The sequence below is a fragment of the Ichthyophthirius multifiliis genome (assembly GCF_000220395.1).
Source record: "Ichthyophthirius multifiliis unplaced genomic scaffold scaff_1120509249520, whole genome shotgun sequence".
Classification (NCBI taxonomy): domain Eukaryota; phylum Ciliophora; class Oligohymenophorea; order Hymenostomatida; genus Ichthyophthirius; species Ichthyophthirius multifiliis.
The window spans coordinates 25,309-42,954 of record NW_004087645.1 but is presented as its reverse complement, the minus strand read 5'-3'; the positions used below and the strand labels follow the sequence as shown (position 1 = coordinate 42,954).

The 17,646-nt window shown below is 15.3% G+C and overlaps 3 protein-coding genes across 3 annotated transcripts, besides 60 other annotated features; 2 read left to right on the top strand and 1 right to left on the bottom strand. All coding sequences in view use genetic code 6, as the record gives it.

Moving 5' to 3' along the window:
- Window positions 1-5: 5 nt before the first annotated feature.
- Window positions 6-65: a microsatellite.
- A 181-nt stretch (window positions 66-246) lies between these two features.
- Window positions 247-272: a microsatellite.
- Window positions 273-526: 254 nt separating this feature from the next.
- Window positions 527-3,183, top strand: IMG5_009430 (thiol:disulfide interchange protein, putative; the record flags this gene model as incomplete). The annotated part of the gene is made up of 6 exons (XM_004039763.1): window positions 527-945; window positions 984-1,088; window positions 1,198-1,488; window positions 1,907-1,965; window positions 2,365-2,399; window positions 2,528-3,183. Coding segments are annotated over 6 exons (1,563 nt in total), but the record flags the coding sequence as incomplete, so codon positions are not given.
- Window positions 1,100-1,189: a microsatellite.
- Window positions 1,816-1,870: a microsatellite.
- Window positions 2,403-2,518: a microsatellite.
- Window positions 2,403-2,526: a microsatellite.
- A 127-nt stretch (window positions 3,184-3,310) lies between the features above and the next one.
- Window positions 3,311-3,348: a microsatellite.
- A 126-nt stretch (window positions 3,349-3,474) lies between these two features.
- Window positions 3,475-3,507: a microsatellite.
- Window positions 3,508-3,548: 41 nt separating this feature from the next.
- Window positions 3,549-3,617: a microsatellite.
- Window positions 3,556-3,627: a microsatellite.
- Window positions 3,628-3,857: 230 nt separating this feature from the next.
- Window positions 3,858-3,891: a microsatellite.
- A 1,046-nt stretch (window positions 3,892-4,937) lies between these two features.
- Window positions 4,938-4,971: a microsatellite.
- A 255-nt stretch (window positions 4,972-5,226) lies between these two features.
- Window positions 5,227-5,400: a microsatellite.
- Window positions 5,227-5,402: a microsatellite.
- Window positions 5,234-5,389: a microsatellite.
- Window positions 5,350-5,452: a microsatellite.
- Window positions 5,355-5,419: a microsatellite.
- Window positions 5,395-5,440: a microsatellite.
- Window positions 5,453-5,698: 246 nt separating the features above from the next.
- Window positions 5,699-5,777: a microsatellite.
- A 122-nt stretch (window positions 5,778-5,899) lies between these two features.
- Window positions 5,900-6,203: a microsatellite.
- Window positions 5,913-6,202: a microsatellite.
- Window positions 5,941-6,210: a microsatellite.
- Window positions 5,969-6,127: a microsatellite.
- Window positions 5,998-6,172: a microsatellite.
- Window positions 6,211-6,297: 87 nt separating the features above from the next.
- Window positions 6,298-6,364: a microsatellite.
- Window positions 6,365-6,577: 213 nt separating this feature from the next.
- Window positions 6,578-6,680: a microsatellite.
- Window positions 6,681-7,108: 428 nt separating this feature from the next.
- Window positions 7,109-7,149: a microsatellite.
- Window positions 7,150-7,250: 101 nt separating this feature from the next.
- Window positions 7,251-7,398: a microsatellite.
- Window positions 7,282-7,357: a microsatellite.
- Window positions 7,293-7,348: a microsatellite.
- Window positions 7,399-7,603: 205 nt separating the features above from the next.
- Window positions 7,604-7,664: a microsatellite.
- A 368-nt stretch (window positions 7,665-8,032) lies between these two features.
- Window positions 8,033-8,077: a microsatellite.
- A 662-nt stretch (window positions 8,078-8,739) lies between these two features.
- Window positions 8,740-8,775: a microsatellite.
- Window positions 8,765-8,843: a microsatellite.
- A 214-nt stretch (window positions 8,844-9,057) lies between these two features.
- IMG5_009420 (protein kinase domain protein) lies at window positions 9,058-10,261 on the top strand (the record flags this gene model as incomplete). The annotated part of the gene is made up of 2 exons (XM_004039762.1): window positions 9,058-9,495; window positions 9,599-10,261. The coding sequence occupies 2 exons, from the start codon at window positions 9,058-9,060 to the stop codon at window positions 10,259-10,261; spliced, it is 1,101 nt and encodes a 366-aa protein (XP_004039810.1).
- Window positions 9,497-9,567: a microsatellite.
- Window positions 9,508-9,547: a microsatellite.
- Window positions 9,540-9,580: a microsatellite.
- Window positions 10,262-10,392: 131 nt separating the features above from the next.
- Window positions 10,393-10,437: a microsatellite.
- A 1,209-nt stretch (window positions 10,438-11,646) lies between these two features.
- Window positions 11,647-11,751: a microsatellite.
- Window positions 11,698-11,752: a microsatellite.
- Window positions 11,753-12,286: 534 nt separating this feature from the next.
- Window positions 12,287-12,337: a microsatellite.
- A 635-nt stretch (window positions 12,338-12,972) lies between these two features.
- Window positions 12,973-13,020: a microsatellite.
- Window positions 12,985-13,082: a microsatellite.
- Window positions 13,083-13,729: 647 nt separating this feature from the next.
- Window positions 13,730-13,763: a microsatellite.
- Window positions 13,764-13,778: 15 nt separating this feature from the next.
- Window positions 13,779-13,842: a microsatellite.
- A 16-nt stretch (window positions 13,843-13,858) lies between these two features.
- Window positions 13,859-13,890: a microsatellite.
- A 288-nt stretch (window positions 13,891-14,178) lies between these two features.
- Window positions 14,179-14,220: a microsatellite.
- A 30-nt stretch (window positions 14,221-14,250) lies between these two features.
- Window positions 14,251-14,314: a microsatellite.
- Window positions 14,260-14,314: a microsatellite.
- A 633-nt stretch (window positions 14,315-14,947) lies between these two features.
- On the bottom strand, window positions 14,948-16,662 carry IMG5_009410 (major facilitator superfamily protein, putative; the record flags this gene model as incomplete). Its single annotated transcript, XM_004039761.1, has 4 exons — window positions 14,948-15,396; window positions 15,499-15,812; window positions 15,865-16,042; window positions 16,095-16,662. 4 exons carry the CDS (start codon window positions 16,660-16,662, stop codon window positions 14,948-14,950), a joined length of 1,509 nt encoding a protein of 502 aa, XP_004039809.1.
- Window positions 15,404-15,450: a microsatellite.
- Window positions 16,029-16,079: a microsatellite.
- Window positions 16,342-16,389: a microsatellite.
- An 11-nt stretch (window positions 16,663-16,673) lies between the features above and the next one.
- Window positions 16,674-16,732: a microsatellite.
- A 389-nt stretch (window positions 16,733-17,121) lies between these two features.
- Window positions 17,122-17,165: a microsatellite.
- Window positions 17,166-17,308: 143 nt separating this feature from the next.
- Window positions 17,309-17,334: a microsatellite.
- A 173-nt stretch (window positions 17,335-17,507) lies between these two features.
- Window positions 17,508-17,546: a microsatellite.
- Window positions 17,520-17,559: a microsatellite.
- A 1-nt stretch (window position 17,560) lies between these two features.
- Window positions 17,561-17,627: a microsatellite.
- Window positions 17,564-17,627: a microsatellite.
- Window positions 17,568-17,626: a microsatellite.
- Window positions 17,628-17,646: the final 19 nt, after the last annotated feature.

The window sequence follows — 17,646 nt, the reverse complement described above, 5'->3', positions numbered from 1 at the left end:
CTTATTATATATATATATATATTATATATATATATATATATATATATAAATATATATATTTATATTTATTAATATGAGATAAATATTTAATATTTATTATATTTGCATTTTATATATGATTAATATATATATTATAACATTATAATATAATTTTTATATTTATATGTAAATATATTTATTACATGTAATTTATTTAAATGAAGATTTTATATAATTAGTTTTTATTTAATTTAAATATTTTAGAAAATATATATATATATATATATATATATTTTTTTTCTTTAAAATTATTTTGAATATAAATTATTTTGTCTTTTATATTTAAATTAATTATTTTATATATATAAATAAAAATTCTATTTATTTTTATTTCAAAATAAATTAAAGATATTTTTATTATTTCATTAATAATATATATAAATTCTAATTTATATAATCTATTTTATTTTTTAAATATATATTATTTAAAAATATATAATATATAATATTTTATATAATAAATAAAATTACATCAGAAATTAATTATATTTTAATTAATAGCTATAGAATAATAATTATTTAATTAATAAATATATAATGCATAACCCTTCATAAAAATAGAAACATTAGGCATCTTTAGAACAATTGCTTTCTATACTAAAAGAATCTCCTTTCAAATACAATATTAAATCCTAAGTGTAAAGATATTTCGAAAAATAAATCTATGAAGAAAATAGATCAATCGAATGCTCTATAAGACCCCAAAACGAAGAAGAAAAAAATTAACTCAAATAATATGAAAAATAAATTAAATAAATATATTTATCAGACAAAGAAAAATTCATATAATTATAAGATTTTTCGTTTAATTAATCTCTTAATGAATCTCATTTATTTCCTTCTTATTAAAAAATAAATGATCTCAAAAAAAATGAAGAAACAGAACTTAAACACAAAAACGGAGAAGTAAAAAAAGATTAAATATATTTATTTATAAAATTTAGATATTATTATTAGATGTATGGGCAACATGGTGTGGTCCTTGTTAATAACCTATGTAACATAATCAAGAAATGCTAGAAAAATATGAAAATTAATGGAAAGATAATGTATTTAAATAATATATACAAATATATATATATATATATATTTTGAAAAAATAAATATATATATATATATATATATATATATATATATATAATTTATATATTTAAAAAGGTTAGAATAGTTGGTGTGAGTGTAGATGATAATAGAGATGTAGTTCTTAAAAGAATCGATGATAAAAAATGGGATAAAATAGAACATTTAAAGTTAAATGGATGGGATGGAGAACATCCTCTATTAAAAGATTTTTAAGTTAATGGAATTCCTTTTGTTTGCTTGGTAGGAAAAGATGGATAAATTATTTTTAAAGGACATCCTTCTTCTATTAATTTAGAAGATAAAATCAATTCTTTATTAAAACAAGGAGAATAATAAGGAAATTAATAATAAGAAAATAAATCTGATGTATATTTTTTTTTCATTATTTTTTTATATATTTCCAAAACTAGTTAAATAAAGACTAATATAAAATTATAAAATAATTAATAAAATAAGATCTCAAAACTTTTTTTTCTGATAAAAAATAATAAGATTTCTCATTTATTTTTAGTACCAATTAAACTAAAGTTACAATTATTACTAAAGAAAAAAAAATAAAAGAATACCATAAACCTACATTTAATGGAAAATTAGATGTAAAATATAAAAAAAACTTCGAAATTTTAAAAGATTTTATTAAAAATAATTTAGGAGATAGTTTCCCTTTAGATATATAAGAAAATGTAAGTTTAAATATATATATATATATATATATATATATATTTATATATATATATATATCATATATTTTTTTATTTTATTATTAATTATTTCTATTTTACAGGTTATTGATTTTATAAAATCAATAAATGAAGATATTAAATACTTAACTAATATATTTTTGTAAAACTAGCTTGTTAATTTTAATTTTTTATATACTGATTTATAAATATAATCTTTAGAATACAAAAATTTCTAAAAGCAAAACGAAAAAGTCTTAGATTTATTAGAAAAAGTATTCTTACCTGAAGAAAAGAAAGATATTGCTGAAAAATTATTAGATTTAATTCGATTATATGTTAAAAAATAATATAGTCTGAATAAACCTTATTAACATTTAATTTAATTATATAATGATGGTATTAAATATTCTACAAATTAAACTGATATTCAAAAATAATTATAAAATCATGAAAATGAATATAGAAAAGTTAAAGAAGTATTTAATAATGACCTTTTAAAAGATTTAGATATTAATTATGAATTAAATTATGATTTTGTATTTAAAATAATTAACAAAAGATAAATGCTTTTTAATAACAAAGGAGAATTCTAAAGTAATTTAAAAATACAAAAAAAAAATTATATAAAAATACCAAAAAAATTTATTTAAAAATACAAAAAAAAATATTTAAAAAATACAAAAAAAATTTATTTAAAAAATACAAAAATAAATATAATATAGGAAAATTCTATGAAAAACCTCAAATAATATACAGTATTTTAAAAAAAGATAAATAACTAATAGAAGAGAATTTATTAAATAAACTTGTTGAAAAAATAAATAAAGATATATTTGAAATAAAAGAAGATTTAATAGAAACTTTAGATATTGAATAAGGGGAATAATGCAATTATTGCCAAAAAAAACTCGAAATTCCATACTTTTATAATCATTTTAAGAAAGAATATGTATGTTATTAGTGTGGAAATGAAAAAGATGAAAGTAAATAATTCATTGAATAATTTAAAGTCCCTTATAATTTGATTTTAATAAATACTCATAATCCTCTTTTATTAAAAAATATCGAAGTTTATAAATTAGGTAAGAATATTTAGCCAGTAATAGGTTAAGATTATTCTAAAGAAGTACATGGATATGGTTGTAATGGAGATTGTTAAGTAAATGATAGAAAAACAAGATTTATTTGCTTAAATTGTAGACCTGGACCTTATAAATCTGATGGGTATATTGATTATTGTGAAAGTTGTGTTAATAGACTTATTATTGAAAAGAAATAAGAATCTATTTAAAGAGCTTTAGAAAGAGATAAACATAGTCCAGAACATTTATTATTTAAGTTTTTAACTCCTTTTAATAAAGGATATAATAAATATTGAAAATTTATAATAATTTTTTTTATTAAAAAAACAGAGATTATATATATAAATAAGATACAATATTAGATTATATTTATAAAACAAAACTATTTAAAAATTTAAAATAAATATTAAAATTAATAAAGTGAATAAATAATTATATTAAAATAAAAATATATTATAATATTGTATTTTTTATAATTAAATAGATATATATATAAATAAAAACATAAAATATATAATTCAAAATAATTAAATAAAAAAGCTTTATTTCTTATTTTTTAAAATAAAATTGCTATAATTAATTTAATCAATAAAAATTATAAAAATAAAAATTATATAAATTATTATATATTAGAATTTATAATTATAATGACATATTAATGTATATAAATATAAAAATATATATGTAAATATATATATATATATATATATATATATTTATATATATATATTTATTAAATAAATTTTCTACTTTTTAACAAAAAATTAAATTACTTCTTTTTTAATTAATTAATATTATATATTTATAAATTTAATACTTTAATAATTATTTATTTATTATTTTAAATATATATTTAAACATTTTTTTATTTTTTATAAATAATCTGAATTAGTATTTAATAATAAACTTAATAATATTTATATTTTTTTTTTTATTTAACATCATAAATTAAATTTTTTTATAATCAAATAATTATTTTATAATTTTAAATTACTTTAAATTTTTTATATATTTTTTTAAATTAATTAAAAATGCATTATATTAATATTTTTATATTTAAATAAATACATAATTAATATTTATTTTATATAATTTTTAAAGAAAAATTCTACAGTAGGAAAATATTACAATATTATACTTAATAATATTATATTTTTAGTTTATAGATTTATTAATATTTCCTATATTTATAAATATTTTAACTTTATTTTTAAATAAATTAATATTATTTATAATTTTCTTTAATTTCTATAGATTAATTTTAATACATAAATAAATATAACAAATTTACATAAATAAAATACTTTTTTTTTTTAAAAAAAAAAAAAAAAAAATTAAATTAAATATATGAATCCTCTTAAATATCAAACGCCTCCAAGATTAAATTCAAACTTAAAATTGCGCGATTAAAAAACACATTAAAAATCCCATAGTGATTTTAAAAGTAGAAATTAACTATTTTAAAGTCTTGAATCGAAATTAAGATAATAATCTAAATCTTTAACAAATTTATATGAATAATATGCCGACGAAATATAAATGGAAGAAAAATCTTAAGAAATTAAAAGCTTTTAAGATAACAAAGAGGCTTTTATATTATAAGGGGTGGAAGATTAAATATTAGAAACTAAAAGAATTAAATAGAAAGATTTAGAATAATAAATACACTTAAGAAATATTTTAAATGAATGCTAAAATTAAGAAATAAAAAGTAAGATTTTAATAGAAAAAATGCTAAAAAATGAAAAAATGCAACTTTAGAAATTTTATGAAGTTTAAGAAAAATTTAAGAAAGAAAATTTTGAAAAATATTAATTAGAAGAACATATTTAAAATTTAAATGAAAAACTTAAAACGAAAAATTACGTTTTTTTTAGTCTGGAGGACAATATAGAGAATTTTTTTGGATAAAAAGAGGAATTCAATAAATTCGAATTTAAAAATAAATAAAAATATGAAAAATTAGAAGGAAAAGTATTAAAAGGAAATTCTTTAATTGATTTTTTTGAAGTGGAAATCAATAAAATTTTATTCGATAAAAAATTGGTAGAAAAATCATTGAAATTAAAAAATATGGAAATTAAGGATTTGAAAGAATAATATGAAGAAATTTTTATGGAAAATAACAGGATAATGTAATTATTTAAGGATTTTAATTTTTTAGAAAAAAATATTAATAGTTCTTAAAAAACTTAGAAGGAAAACTTTGAATAGTAGATTTTGCCGGTTTTATAATTTAAACTAAAAAATGTTTTTGATTAAGAAATTAAGTTTAAATAATAAATGGAACAAATTTAAAAAGAAAATGAGAATTTTTTTATAAATATAACAAAAATTGGAAAAAATAAATGAAAAAATTTAAAACGAAAACGAAAATTTTTAAAAAATTAATGAAAAAATTTAAAACGAAAATGAAAATTTTTAAAAAATTATTGAAAAAATTTAAAACGAAAACGAAAATTTTTAAAAAATTATTGAAAAAATTTAAAACGAAAATGAAAATTTTAAAAAAATTTAAAATGAAAATGAAAAAATTTAAAATGAAAACGAAAATTTAAAAAAAATACTTGAGGATATATAAGAACAAAATAAAAAAATTAAGGAAAAATATGAAGAAGAAATCAATTTATTTAAAGCTAAAATTAATGAATTAGAAAAATAAAGAAAAGAAGAAAATGAAAACTTAAACTAAAAAGAAAATGAAATTTAAAATTTATAAAATAATTTCTAAACAATAAGGGATGATTTATATAAAGAAATAAAAGATAAAGAAAATTCATTAAAAAACTATATATAAAAATCTGAAAAAACAATAAGTAAAATATAAGAAGAAAATTAAGAAAAAATAAATAAGATATAAGAACAAAATTTAGAAATAATAAATAAGATAAAATCTATATTAGATAAAAATGAAAAAGACAAAACAAAAAATAAAGAAAATACTATATAAACTATAAAACTGGAAATAAATAATTTTGAAAATATAATTTAAAATAATATAATAAATGATTAATAAGAAACAAATAATAACGAAAACCTAAATTAAAAACCACAAAATAATGAAAACCTAAATTAAAAACCAGAAAATAATGAAAGCCTAAATTAAATATAAGAAAATAATGAAAACCTAAATCAAATATAAGAAAAAGAAAATAATGAAAACCTAAATTATATATAAGAAAACAATGAAAACCTAAATTAAATATAAGAAAAAGAGAATAATGAAAACCTATATTATATGTAACAAAAAGAAAATAATGACAACATAAATTATATATAAGAAAATAATGAAAACATAAATAAAAAATAAGAAAAAGAAAATATCTAATTAAATTAAAAAGAGGAATTGAAAGAAGAAAAACAAAATACTATAAATATTTTAGAAACGGAAATAAATAATCATATATAGGATATAAATAATAAAATAGAAGTAATATAAAATTAAAAAGATTAAATAAAAAAATAAAAAGAAGAAATGGAAAACTTACAAGAATAAATTAAATCTATTTAAGAATAAAATTTAGAGAAAATAGAATAAATCAATGAATTATAGGATTAATTAAAGAATAGTAATAATGAGGAAGAGAAAATGAAAATAATATAATAATAAGAAAATATTATTTAAGAAATAAATAAAGTTTCAAACGAAAATTAATAATTGAAAGATTAAATTTAGACATAAAATGCAATAAAAGGTTAAATTATTAAAGAAAAGGATACAATTATTTAGTAAAATATATAAAAAGATTACATTATTAACGAAAAGGACACAATTATTTAGTAAAATATATAAGAATATGAAAAATTATAATAAAAAATTGAATAACTTTAATAAGAAATTATAGAAAAAAATTGTTTTATTTAAAAAAATGAAGAAAAAATGATAACTTTAAATAAAAGAAATCAAGAAAATATAGATAGAATAAATATATAAGCTTTATAAATAAAGGAATTAAATGAAAAATTGAAAATTGAATAATAATAATTAATAATAACTGAAAAATATTAAAATTAAATTAAATATTTATAAGAAATAATAAATGAAAAAGATGATAATATAAAATAAAACTAAAATAATATATAAGAAAAAGATAAAAAAATAATTGAAAATTAAAAAAGTATATAAGAATATAAAAATTTAATATAGGAAAAAGATTAAATAATATAAAATAATAAATAATAAATATAAGAAGATGTCTATATAAAATAAATTGAAAATTTAATTTAATAAAAAGATGAAAATTTAAAAAAATATATGAAAAAGATAATTTAATATAGAAATAAGATGAAATGATATAAACTAATATATAATAAACATAAGATTATGAGAAATAAATAAAAGAAAATGAAAATAGAATCAATTAAAATAATATAAATAGTTAAATAATAAAAGAAAATGAAAATAAAATGAATTAATCATAAGAAATGAATAATTAAATGAATTAATCATAAGAAACGAATAATATAAATAGTTAAATACTAAAAGAAAATGATAAAATAATTAATAAATATGTAAATAGTTAAATAATAAAAGATAATGATAAAATAATTAATATATTAGATAAAAACTCAGAACTAATGTTAGAAGAAATATAAGATTTAAATAAAATTCAGGAAGAAAAAATTATATAATTATAATAAGAAATTAATAATATGAAAACATTTAAAAATGTATTTAATGATATAAAGGTTAAATTTGAATAAAAAAATGAGGAAAATATTAAGTTAAATGATGATAATAATAAATTAATTGAATATAATACAAAATTAAATGAATTGGTAACTAATTATGTCTAAGAAATGAAAAAAAGTAAGGAGATTTTAGGTAAATAGGACTAAATAATATTCGAAAATTAAGATTTAATTTAAAAAATGAAAGAAGAAATTTTAGTTTTGGAAAAAAATTCGATAAAAATAGAAAAATATGAACAGGAAATCAAAAAAATGCAAGAAAAATTGAAAAACAAAAAACAAAAAAATTAAAACTTGAAAAACTTTGTTGAAAAATTTCCATAAAAAATTGTTTTTAATAAATTTTCTGAAAAAATTTAAAAAAAAATAGAAAAAATTTTAGACGAGAAAAATCAAGAAATTGAAAGTTTGAAAAAAAAGGAACAAAAAATAAATTAAAAAGTTGAATTGTTTGATGAAATATAATAAAAAAATTATGAAATTAAAAAAAAAGATGAAGTTTTATAAAAGTAAAAAGAAACAATAGAAAATCTAGAAAATTAATTAACAAAAACAGTCTAAGAATTGTAAAAAATAAACGTTATTTTAGACAAAAATGAAAAACAAAACTAAACATTCGAATAATAAAACTAAAATTAAACTAAAGAAACATTATTTTAAGATAATAATTAAATAAATTTCGAAGATATATATAAATTAAACGAAAAACTAATTGAAAAAGTATAGTTTTTTGAAGATAAATACTACTTTAATGATATAAAAATTCAAGAAATGAAATTTGAGAAAAAAAATGTTTATAAAATTGTTATTTTCGGTTTTGAAATTTTGAATTTATTTTTAAAGGCTTTATTTTAAATTGCATTTTTATAAAAAAATGTTTATTTGAAAAATTGTTATGAGTTTTCTATTGAAAAAATAAGAAATTTTATTTAAGTTTTAAATGAGAAAAATGTTAGTTTATTTCAAAAATTTTCAAAATAAAAAATATTTTCGCCAAGTTTTTTTATGGAGTTTTTTGAAGTTGTTTTATTTTCATAAAATTTCATTTTTGGAGAAGCTAAAATTTTAGAAAAAAAATTTTGTTTGAAAATTTGAATGTTTTTTTTTTCTATATTCATATATACAATTTATTATTTTTATCCTTTTTTTACATAAATTTATATATTCGTTTTATTTATATTCGTTTATATATATATATATATACAATTATATACATATATATATATATATATATATATATTATTTATATATATTTTTATATATAAAGCTTTTTCTTATATTTTTAATTTATTTATAAAAATTATATTTACATATAAAAAGAAAAGAAAAACAACTTAAATATATATACATATATAACAAAAATGGGTAATATGTGTGAAAATTTATTCCAGAATAATAATAATAATTCACATTTAAAAACATCAATAAGTTAACCTTAAAAACCAAATTTATAACAAGATAGTAATAACTAAATAGAAATGAGCAGTAAATATACAGAAAACAATATCCCAGATTCCTCATATGCAAAAGACTCATATATAAGTTCCAAATCAAATAATAAATTAATAAAGAATAAAAACCCATACGATGATTATTAAAAATTAGCGTCAATAGGTCAAGGAGCCTATGGTTAAGTTATGTTAATAAAAAGACGAAAAGATGGTAATTTATTTGCTATGAAAGTAGTTAGAAAAGAGAAAGTATGCAAAAACGAGAAAATAATAGAAGCTACTTTATTAGAAAAAAAAATTTTAATGAAAAGTAAACACCCTTTTATAGTTAAAATGTATAAAAGTTTTCAAACAGAAAGTAAGTTGTATATAATTATGGAATATATGCCTTATGGAGATTTATATTCAGTATTATAAAAAGCTAAAAAATTTGATGAAAATACTGCAAGGTTTATATTTGCTGAAGTATATAATGATATATTTATATATACATATATATAGATAAATATATATATATTTATTTAAATATATATATATTTAAATATTTATACTTTATTTTTATTTACAGGTAGTATTAGGTATTTAGTATTTACATGAAGTACAAAAATCAATGTATAGGGATTTAAAGCCAGAAAATATATTAATAGAAGAGAGTGGTCATATTAAATTATCTGATTTCGGATTAGCTAAAGAATTTATAAATAAAGAGGATAAAGAGAACTCTTTTTTAGGCACACCTTAGTATTTAGCTCCTGAAATAGTACTTTAATATCCATACGATAAAAATATAGACTTATGGACTCTTGGCATTTTATTATATGAGCTTTTATGTGGAAAACCACCTTTTGGTGTTGGAGGCTAGAAGACTTTATATAGAGAAATAGCTATGAATAAACCAAAATTTCCTGATTTCTTTTCGTAAAATGCCGAAGACTTGATAAAATAATTACTTTAGAGCATTCCTAACAAAAGATTAGGTAGTGAAGGGTTTGAATAGTTAAAAATGCATGCTTTTTTCGAAAAAATAGACTGGGAAATTATATATACTAAATAAGTTGAATCTCCTTTAAAATAATATTTAAGTTTAAAAAAAATAGAAAAAGAAATAAGAGAATAATCTATACATGAAAGTCCTAAAAACACACTTAATAAATCACATTCTAGATAATAATTATATGGAATTTTTCCTAATTTTACATATAATCCTGGTTCTCTTATATTAGAAAATTGAAAAAACCAAAATTAATTTTTTATATATATATATAAATATTTTTAAAAAGAAAAAAAAATATATTAAATATTTTTTAAAAAACTATATTAATTTATATAAATAAACACACAAAATAAAAAATACATATACAAATATATATATATATTTATATTTATATATATATATATATATATATAATTTTCATTTTTCTAATATCAATTTAGATGTTTCAACTCCTTTCATAAATGGAAAATGATGATTAAAACCATCTAATTCTGTAAAAGTTCCTTATATTTTTTTCCGAATATTAGTTTTTTAGCCCCTTCTCTACACATCCAGTCTTCTTTTAACCTCCGAATAAAAAATGGACTGGTATTTATATATTTTTTCCAAAAATTTTTCTTCTAGGGGCTCTAAAGCATCAAATTTTGGAAATTTTAAAATTTAAAAAACGCATTTTTCTCCACTTTCTGGCATTTATAACATTTTGTCAAAATATTCTACCCAACTTTATTTTTGTTATTTATTTTCAGGGTGTAGGAATATATCTACGTATTTTTCAAGGATTTTTTATGTAGGGAAATTACTATAGGTATAAAGACGGTTAAAAGTGAACTAATTAAACCATACAAAACTAAAAAATTTATGCCAAATCTTCCTTAAGTACGTACTCTATTCCATATATTCGCGTATATTCTCTTCAGTCTATTTAGTTATACCTACTGGACTCAAAAGAAATACTTTTTCGAGTCTTTCTGGATGTTTAATGGCATATACACCCGATATATATCCTCCTAAACTATGCCCAACAATTGTAAAGGAATCAATTTGTAGACTTTTTCGCCATTCTTCAATACTTTAGGAAAAATAATCTAAAACTTATTTAGAACTCTCCATTTTCCATACTGGTTTTGAGGATAAACCCATACCAGGTAAATCTATAATATAAATCTCATATTTTTCTGCTAAAGGTTTGATCATTTTTGAAAAACTTAAAGTGGAACCTGCAAAACCGTGTATTAGCAAAATTTTAGGCTTTCCCTAACCACGACCATATACTAAAGTATGAATCCATTAATTTTCGTCTTAATATTCGGGTATATATACATCAAATATTTCTAGGTCTTCTTTTATATCTATTATATTTTTATGTATTTGTACATATTATATAGAAATATATATATATATTTATTGTTTAACAAAAATTTCATGAATATTAGTTTATTTTATATTATAGTTTATATATTTATTTATTTTTAAATAAGTTTTAAGAAAGAATATTAGTTTTTTATTTATTTATGTTAATTTTATATATATATATATATATAAATTTATTATATATAAGTATATTTTTTGTTTTTTTTTCATTTTCTTTTTTTATAATCAATTTTATTAGTTTTTTTTCATTTTTTATTCCATTTTTTTTTATTTCAATTTTATATTATTCTTATTTATAATTTTTTTTTTTTTTTTTCCATTTTTTTTTTTTTTTTTTAATTTCATTTTTTTTTTACCGAAACTTTTTAATACTTATAATTCACTTTTACGCGTTTTTTCATATAATTAGTAAATTTTTTGCGTCTTTAATGTTTTCTAATGTATAAGGATTATTAGTGGATAACATTATTCCTTTTAGATAAGAAGTGTTTTAGATATTTACAAAGAATAATTTAAAATTGATTATAATATTTCCATTTCTTATTTTTGCTTTTTAATTTTAAAATTTTAGACAAATATGTGTAGAAAAATATTAATATTAAAAAAAATTGTTATTTACCCTTTATTTTTATCAAAATATATAACATTAATAAATTTATTTAATTTTATTTTATTTTAGTATTTTAAAAACAAATGTAATTTAATTAATTAACTAGATTTAAAGCTTTATATTTAGAGAAAAAATAAAAAAAAATAGAGAATTAATTTATAATATTAGTCATTTTAGAATATATAAAATCAAAGTAATTTTTAAAAAATCCTTTTAAAAATATGAAAAATAATAATATAAAAATATACAGTAAAAATATAATGAAAAAATATTATTAAATATATTTATATTATATATATATATATATATATATATATTATAAATATATAATTTATTTTAAAATAAATATACTAATATTTCTCAATATATATACAATATTTAAAATAAAAAAAAATGAGTATATTAAATTAATAAAAAGAAAAAATTATATAGAATATTTTTAAAAATATATCACCACCTCCTAAAAAGAAATTAATACTGGCTTTAACAAATAAATAAAATATTTTAATTAACACATAAAACAACTAAAAAATAAATTGGAATGATTCTTTACCTTAAAAACCTCAATTATTTGATAAAAAAATAAACTCTAGAATAATTAGGAATGATTATGGAAAACAAATTGATAATATAGATAAAATAACATGTAATTTACATTAAATAATACATTTTTTTAATTTTTAAAATGTAAAAAAACAAAAGAATTATATTAAAAAGAACTTTTTGAAATCGAAAATAATTTAAATATTTAAAATTAAGTAATTTTTTTTTTTTTTTTTTCGAATATTTCTTTTCTTTTTTTAAAAAAAATAAATAAACATATAAAAGCCAAATCAATAAATTTAAGATAAATACTAAAAAATTAAACAATAATAAGAACTAAATAATTATCTTTAAAAATAAATTTAATAATTAAACAAAAAAAAATATTAAAATACTTCTTTTTCACCTATAAAAAATAATCAAAATTTACCGTAAAAAGATAAAAATTCGCCTTAAAAAGATTAAAAATATAAAAATTCGTTTGAAAAAAACAAATATTCGCCTTAAAATAATTAAAAATATGAAAATTCGGCTTAAAAATTCAATAATTCTCCTCAAAAATATTAAAAATTAAATTAAATATAATCTTAAAATATATATGAAAAACCAGAAAAAGATATAAAAAAATGTCCTTTAATAAGCAAGGCAGCACATAAATTAGTAGAGAAACATTCTGAAGATATTACTGATTTGATTTTAGATGATTTTTTAATTGAAATTGTTTAAATTTTATAAATAAAAGAATTATAAGAATGTGAATAATAATAATCCTTTAAAAGAACAGCCTTGTTAAATGATTATCTATATGAATTTAAAGAACTGGCAGAAGAATAATGTAATATTATAGAAAAAATGGGATAAAATGATATATAAAAATTAAATTTTTAGAATTTAAATGAACTAAAATAAGATGAATTTAATAGATTTTATGTAAATAAATGTTCTTGGGAATATTATTGGGTTCAAATAAATATGGGGCTAGGGTTTTTAGTAGATATATTAGAAAAAAAGGAAGGTTTTGAGAAAAAGAAAGTAAAAAAATATGATAAAAAATTTCTTGAAGATATAAAAGAGTTTGGAGAAAAAATTATTTAGGAAATTATTAAAGAAGAAGCTATTTTAATAGAATAAATAAATGATTAATATGCAGAATTGTTATTTTAAAATGAATTTAAATGATATATATATATATATATATATATATATATATATGTTAAAAAAATTATATAAAATTATTAAAAATTGTATTTTAATATATTATTAAGAATTATAATTTTTAAATATTATAAAATTAAATAAATATAAAAATATATTTATTATATATATTTATTTTATATATATTTTTGTATTTTAAATTTAATTTTTTTTTAAATAAAAATAAAAAGATATTTTTTTTAGAATTTTTATTTAATGGATTAAATCGGAAATATAATATAAAAAAATAGTTATGTTTAAAAATATATTAATGTATTTATATATTTTTATATAACTAGGTTATTTTATATTTTTTTATCATCAAAATTGATTTTTTTTTTATAATTTCTTGTTTTTTGCATTTTTTTCTTAGAAAAATGTTTTCTTCTAAAAAACTTTTTGTTATTAATTATAATTTTATATTTTTAGAATATTTTATTTTAAATTTTTTTATTTCAAAATTTTGTTTTTTTTACATAAATTCATAAATTTAATCTAATTAATTATTTTCTTTATTTATTTTTTTATGAATTTCATTATTTTTTTTGGATAATTTTCATTTATTTTTTATCATTTTTTTTTTATTTTAATTATTTGTTTAGATCATATATTTCTTTAATTTATTTTTATAAAAAAATTTCAATAATTCCTCATTTATTTTTACCTTAAGAATATATTTTCTATCTAAATTTATCTAAAATGATGTTTTTTCAGTAATTTAAATGAGAATTACCTTAATTTTATTATCTTATTTCTGATAATGATCATTCTTTTTGTATTTTTGTATTTTTGTCTTTAATTTAGATATATAAGTTACTTTATTTTATTTTATTTTATTTTTAGTTTTGTATTTATCATGTGAAAACATATATATGAATTATTATACTTTATAAAGTTATTAAACATATATTGTTTTTTTTTTTTATTTATTTATAAAATAAATATAGTTATTTATATATATTATTAAAGAAAACCATTTTTATATTATTTTGAATTGACTTTTATAAGTATATCATTATTAATAAATATATAATATATAATTATATAACAAAAGAATAAAATAAGAATTCTTTTAGATTTATATATAATAATAATTTTAATATAAATTAATAAAAAACTATATAGATTAATAAAATAAAAAAAAAAAAAAAAAATATTAAAATTAATATTTTTATTTATATATATATATAAAATAATATAGTTCATTTTTCTTTGTTTATAATTTCAGAATATTAACAATTCTCATATTCTTCCAAAATATAATCTTAAGTTTACAAATTTAATGTTTCAATTCCTAAAAAACTAAAAATTAATGAAACTATACCCACTACAAGAAATATAATATTTAAACTTAAGCCCTATATATTTCCAAAATCAAGAAAATAAGGGATAAGTGCAGCTCCAACACTTCCCATAGCTAAAATAAACCCAATAGCAATTGTAATAATACTAGAAGGAAATATTTCTGTAGTTTAAAGATAAAAAATATTAAATTAATTTCCTAAAAACATTTTAATTACACACATGAAAACAAGCTATTAATATTAATTTGTTGTACTATCAAATAATAAAAATATAAAAAAACCTATACAAGCTAATATTTAATATCCTATATATAATTTTTTTCGACTTCTATTTTCAACTAAAAATACTTTTTTTATATATATATATAAAAAAAAGAATATATATTATATAAAAACTAAGATTCCATATTATAAAAAAAAAAAACAAAACAAAAAAAACCGTATTTTACAATTAAAAGTAAATCCTATAGTTTCCGAAATTCCTATGAAAAACGTATTTATTCCATATTCAATTCCAACTAAATCAGAAACAAACATAATGCCATAATATTAAAAGCTAAGAAAAACAGCTTATAATGAGAATATAATTGTATTAAATCTTAATGATTTATATCTAAATAAATCCCAAAAATAATATACTTATCTTTAGATTGTAGGAAATACTTCAAGTTATTCTACTTTTATATCTAATTCTAATCCATTAAAACTTCCTATATATTTTAATATTTAGAAGGCTTTTTCTGTGTTAGTTTTCATTAAATATCTTTATTATTTTTTCCATTTAAAATAAAATAAATACGTTTTTATTTATATACTTAGGTGTTTCTTTTATAAATATAATTAACCAAAAAGTTAATAAAGAAGGTATAATTAACACAAATAGCATTAAATTTCTCCAATTATTTATATAAAAAGAAGAAAGAAAATATAGTATTTCTGTAAATCCATAAACACAATAAATAGTTAATAAATAAGGTTATTTTTTACAATTGGCTTTTATTTTTAATTTTTTTATATTGTTTTTTTTTAAAATAAAAAAAAATACGCGAAATTTCATTAAAATAAATATTTACTAAAACTAAGTTTGGATTAGATGCAAATCCTAAAAGAAAATTACCAAAATTTAATAAAATATAAGAATTAGAGAGATATTGAAAAAATGCTCCGAAAAAAAAGACTATTATACATATTCTCAATGATATTTATCTGCCAAAATTATCACATAAAGAAGATATTATAAAAAATCCTAAAAATCCACCCAAAAAAAATAAAGCTTATCCATCTAATCTTAATTATCTTTTTATATTATTTATTTTTATTTTTTATTTTAGTTTTTTTTACCTATTTTCACAATATAAACCATATTCCAATGTTGCAGATTTATATGAATTTAAGTAGTCTATGTTACTTTTTTCTTCACAAGCGCCATTATATTCATTACATAATTATTGATTTTTACATATAAAGTATGGTTCTTTGTATATTTGGACTACGAATAGTGCACTAAGTGTCTAGTTTTTTATATTAATGTATTTAAGTTATTAAAATATAATATACCATTATTATTTATTATATTATGATTTATACAAAAACAAACTTTTAATATTTTCCATTTAAGAAAGTTTTTTCTAATATCTTTTTTGTTTTTTATTTTAATATTTTTTTTGTTTTTTCTTTTTAATACATTATCAACTGAATACTTTATTATTTATTATTCATTTTATAATAAATTCATTTTTTTTTTATTAATTATTTATTTAAATTGTAAATAAATTATAGTATTAATAATTTATTAAAATTAATAGAAATTTTTAATTAATTTGAACTTATATTACTAAGTAAATTAAAAAAAAACGTAAAATATATATTATAGTCTTAGATATTTATTCCTATTAGACTAATATCGATAAATAAACTTCTTATAATTATATGTATAATTTTTATTCAAATATTAATAATTTCTTTTGAGAAAATGCTAACAAAAAAAATATAATACTTGCACTTAAATTCTTATAAATATTTCAAATACAAAGGTTATAGAAGAAGAATAATAATTAATGTAATAAATACATAAATTGATTTAAATATAAAAAAATGTAATTAAAAAATAAAAAAAATATGTATTGTTGGAATGACATAAAAAAAAAAAATTATTTAATTGAAATTTAAAAAAATATATAAAAATGATAATATATATAAAATTTTTTACTTAAATCTAAAAACAATATAAATACTGATATTAAAAAAAAATATATTGAAAATATATAATAATAATATATAATAATTTTTTGTAAATATATAATATATTATCAAGTAAATGAAAATATAAAAAAAAAACTACGAATTTTAATATGATTAAAATAATAAATTTATTTTATAGAATATGTATATTTAAATATAATAAATTATTATAATTATATGAAATTATATAAAAATATTTGACATTATAAATTTTAAAATTAATTATTTAATAAAAATATTAATAATATAAAAAAATTAAATAATGTAAATTAAATAAATATATATATAAATATATATATATATAAATATAAATTTATATATATAAATTTATATATAATTATTTAAATTTTTTAGAA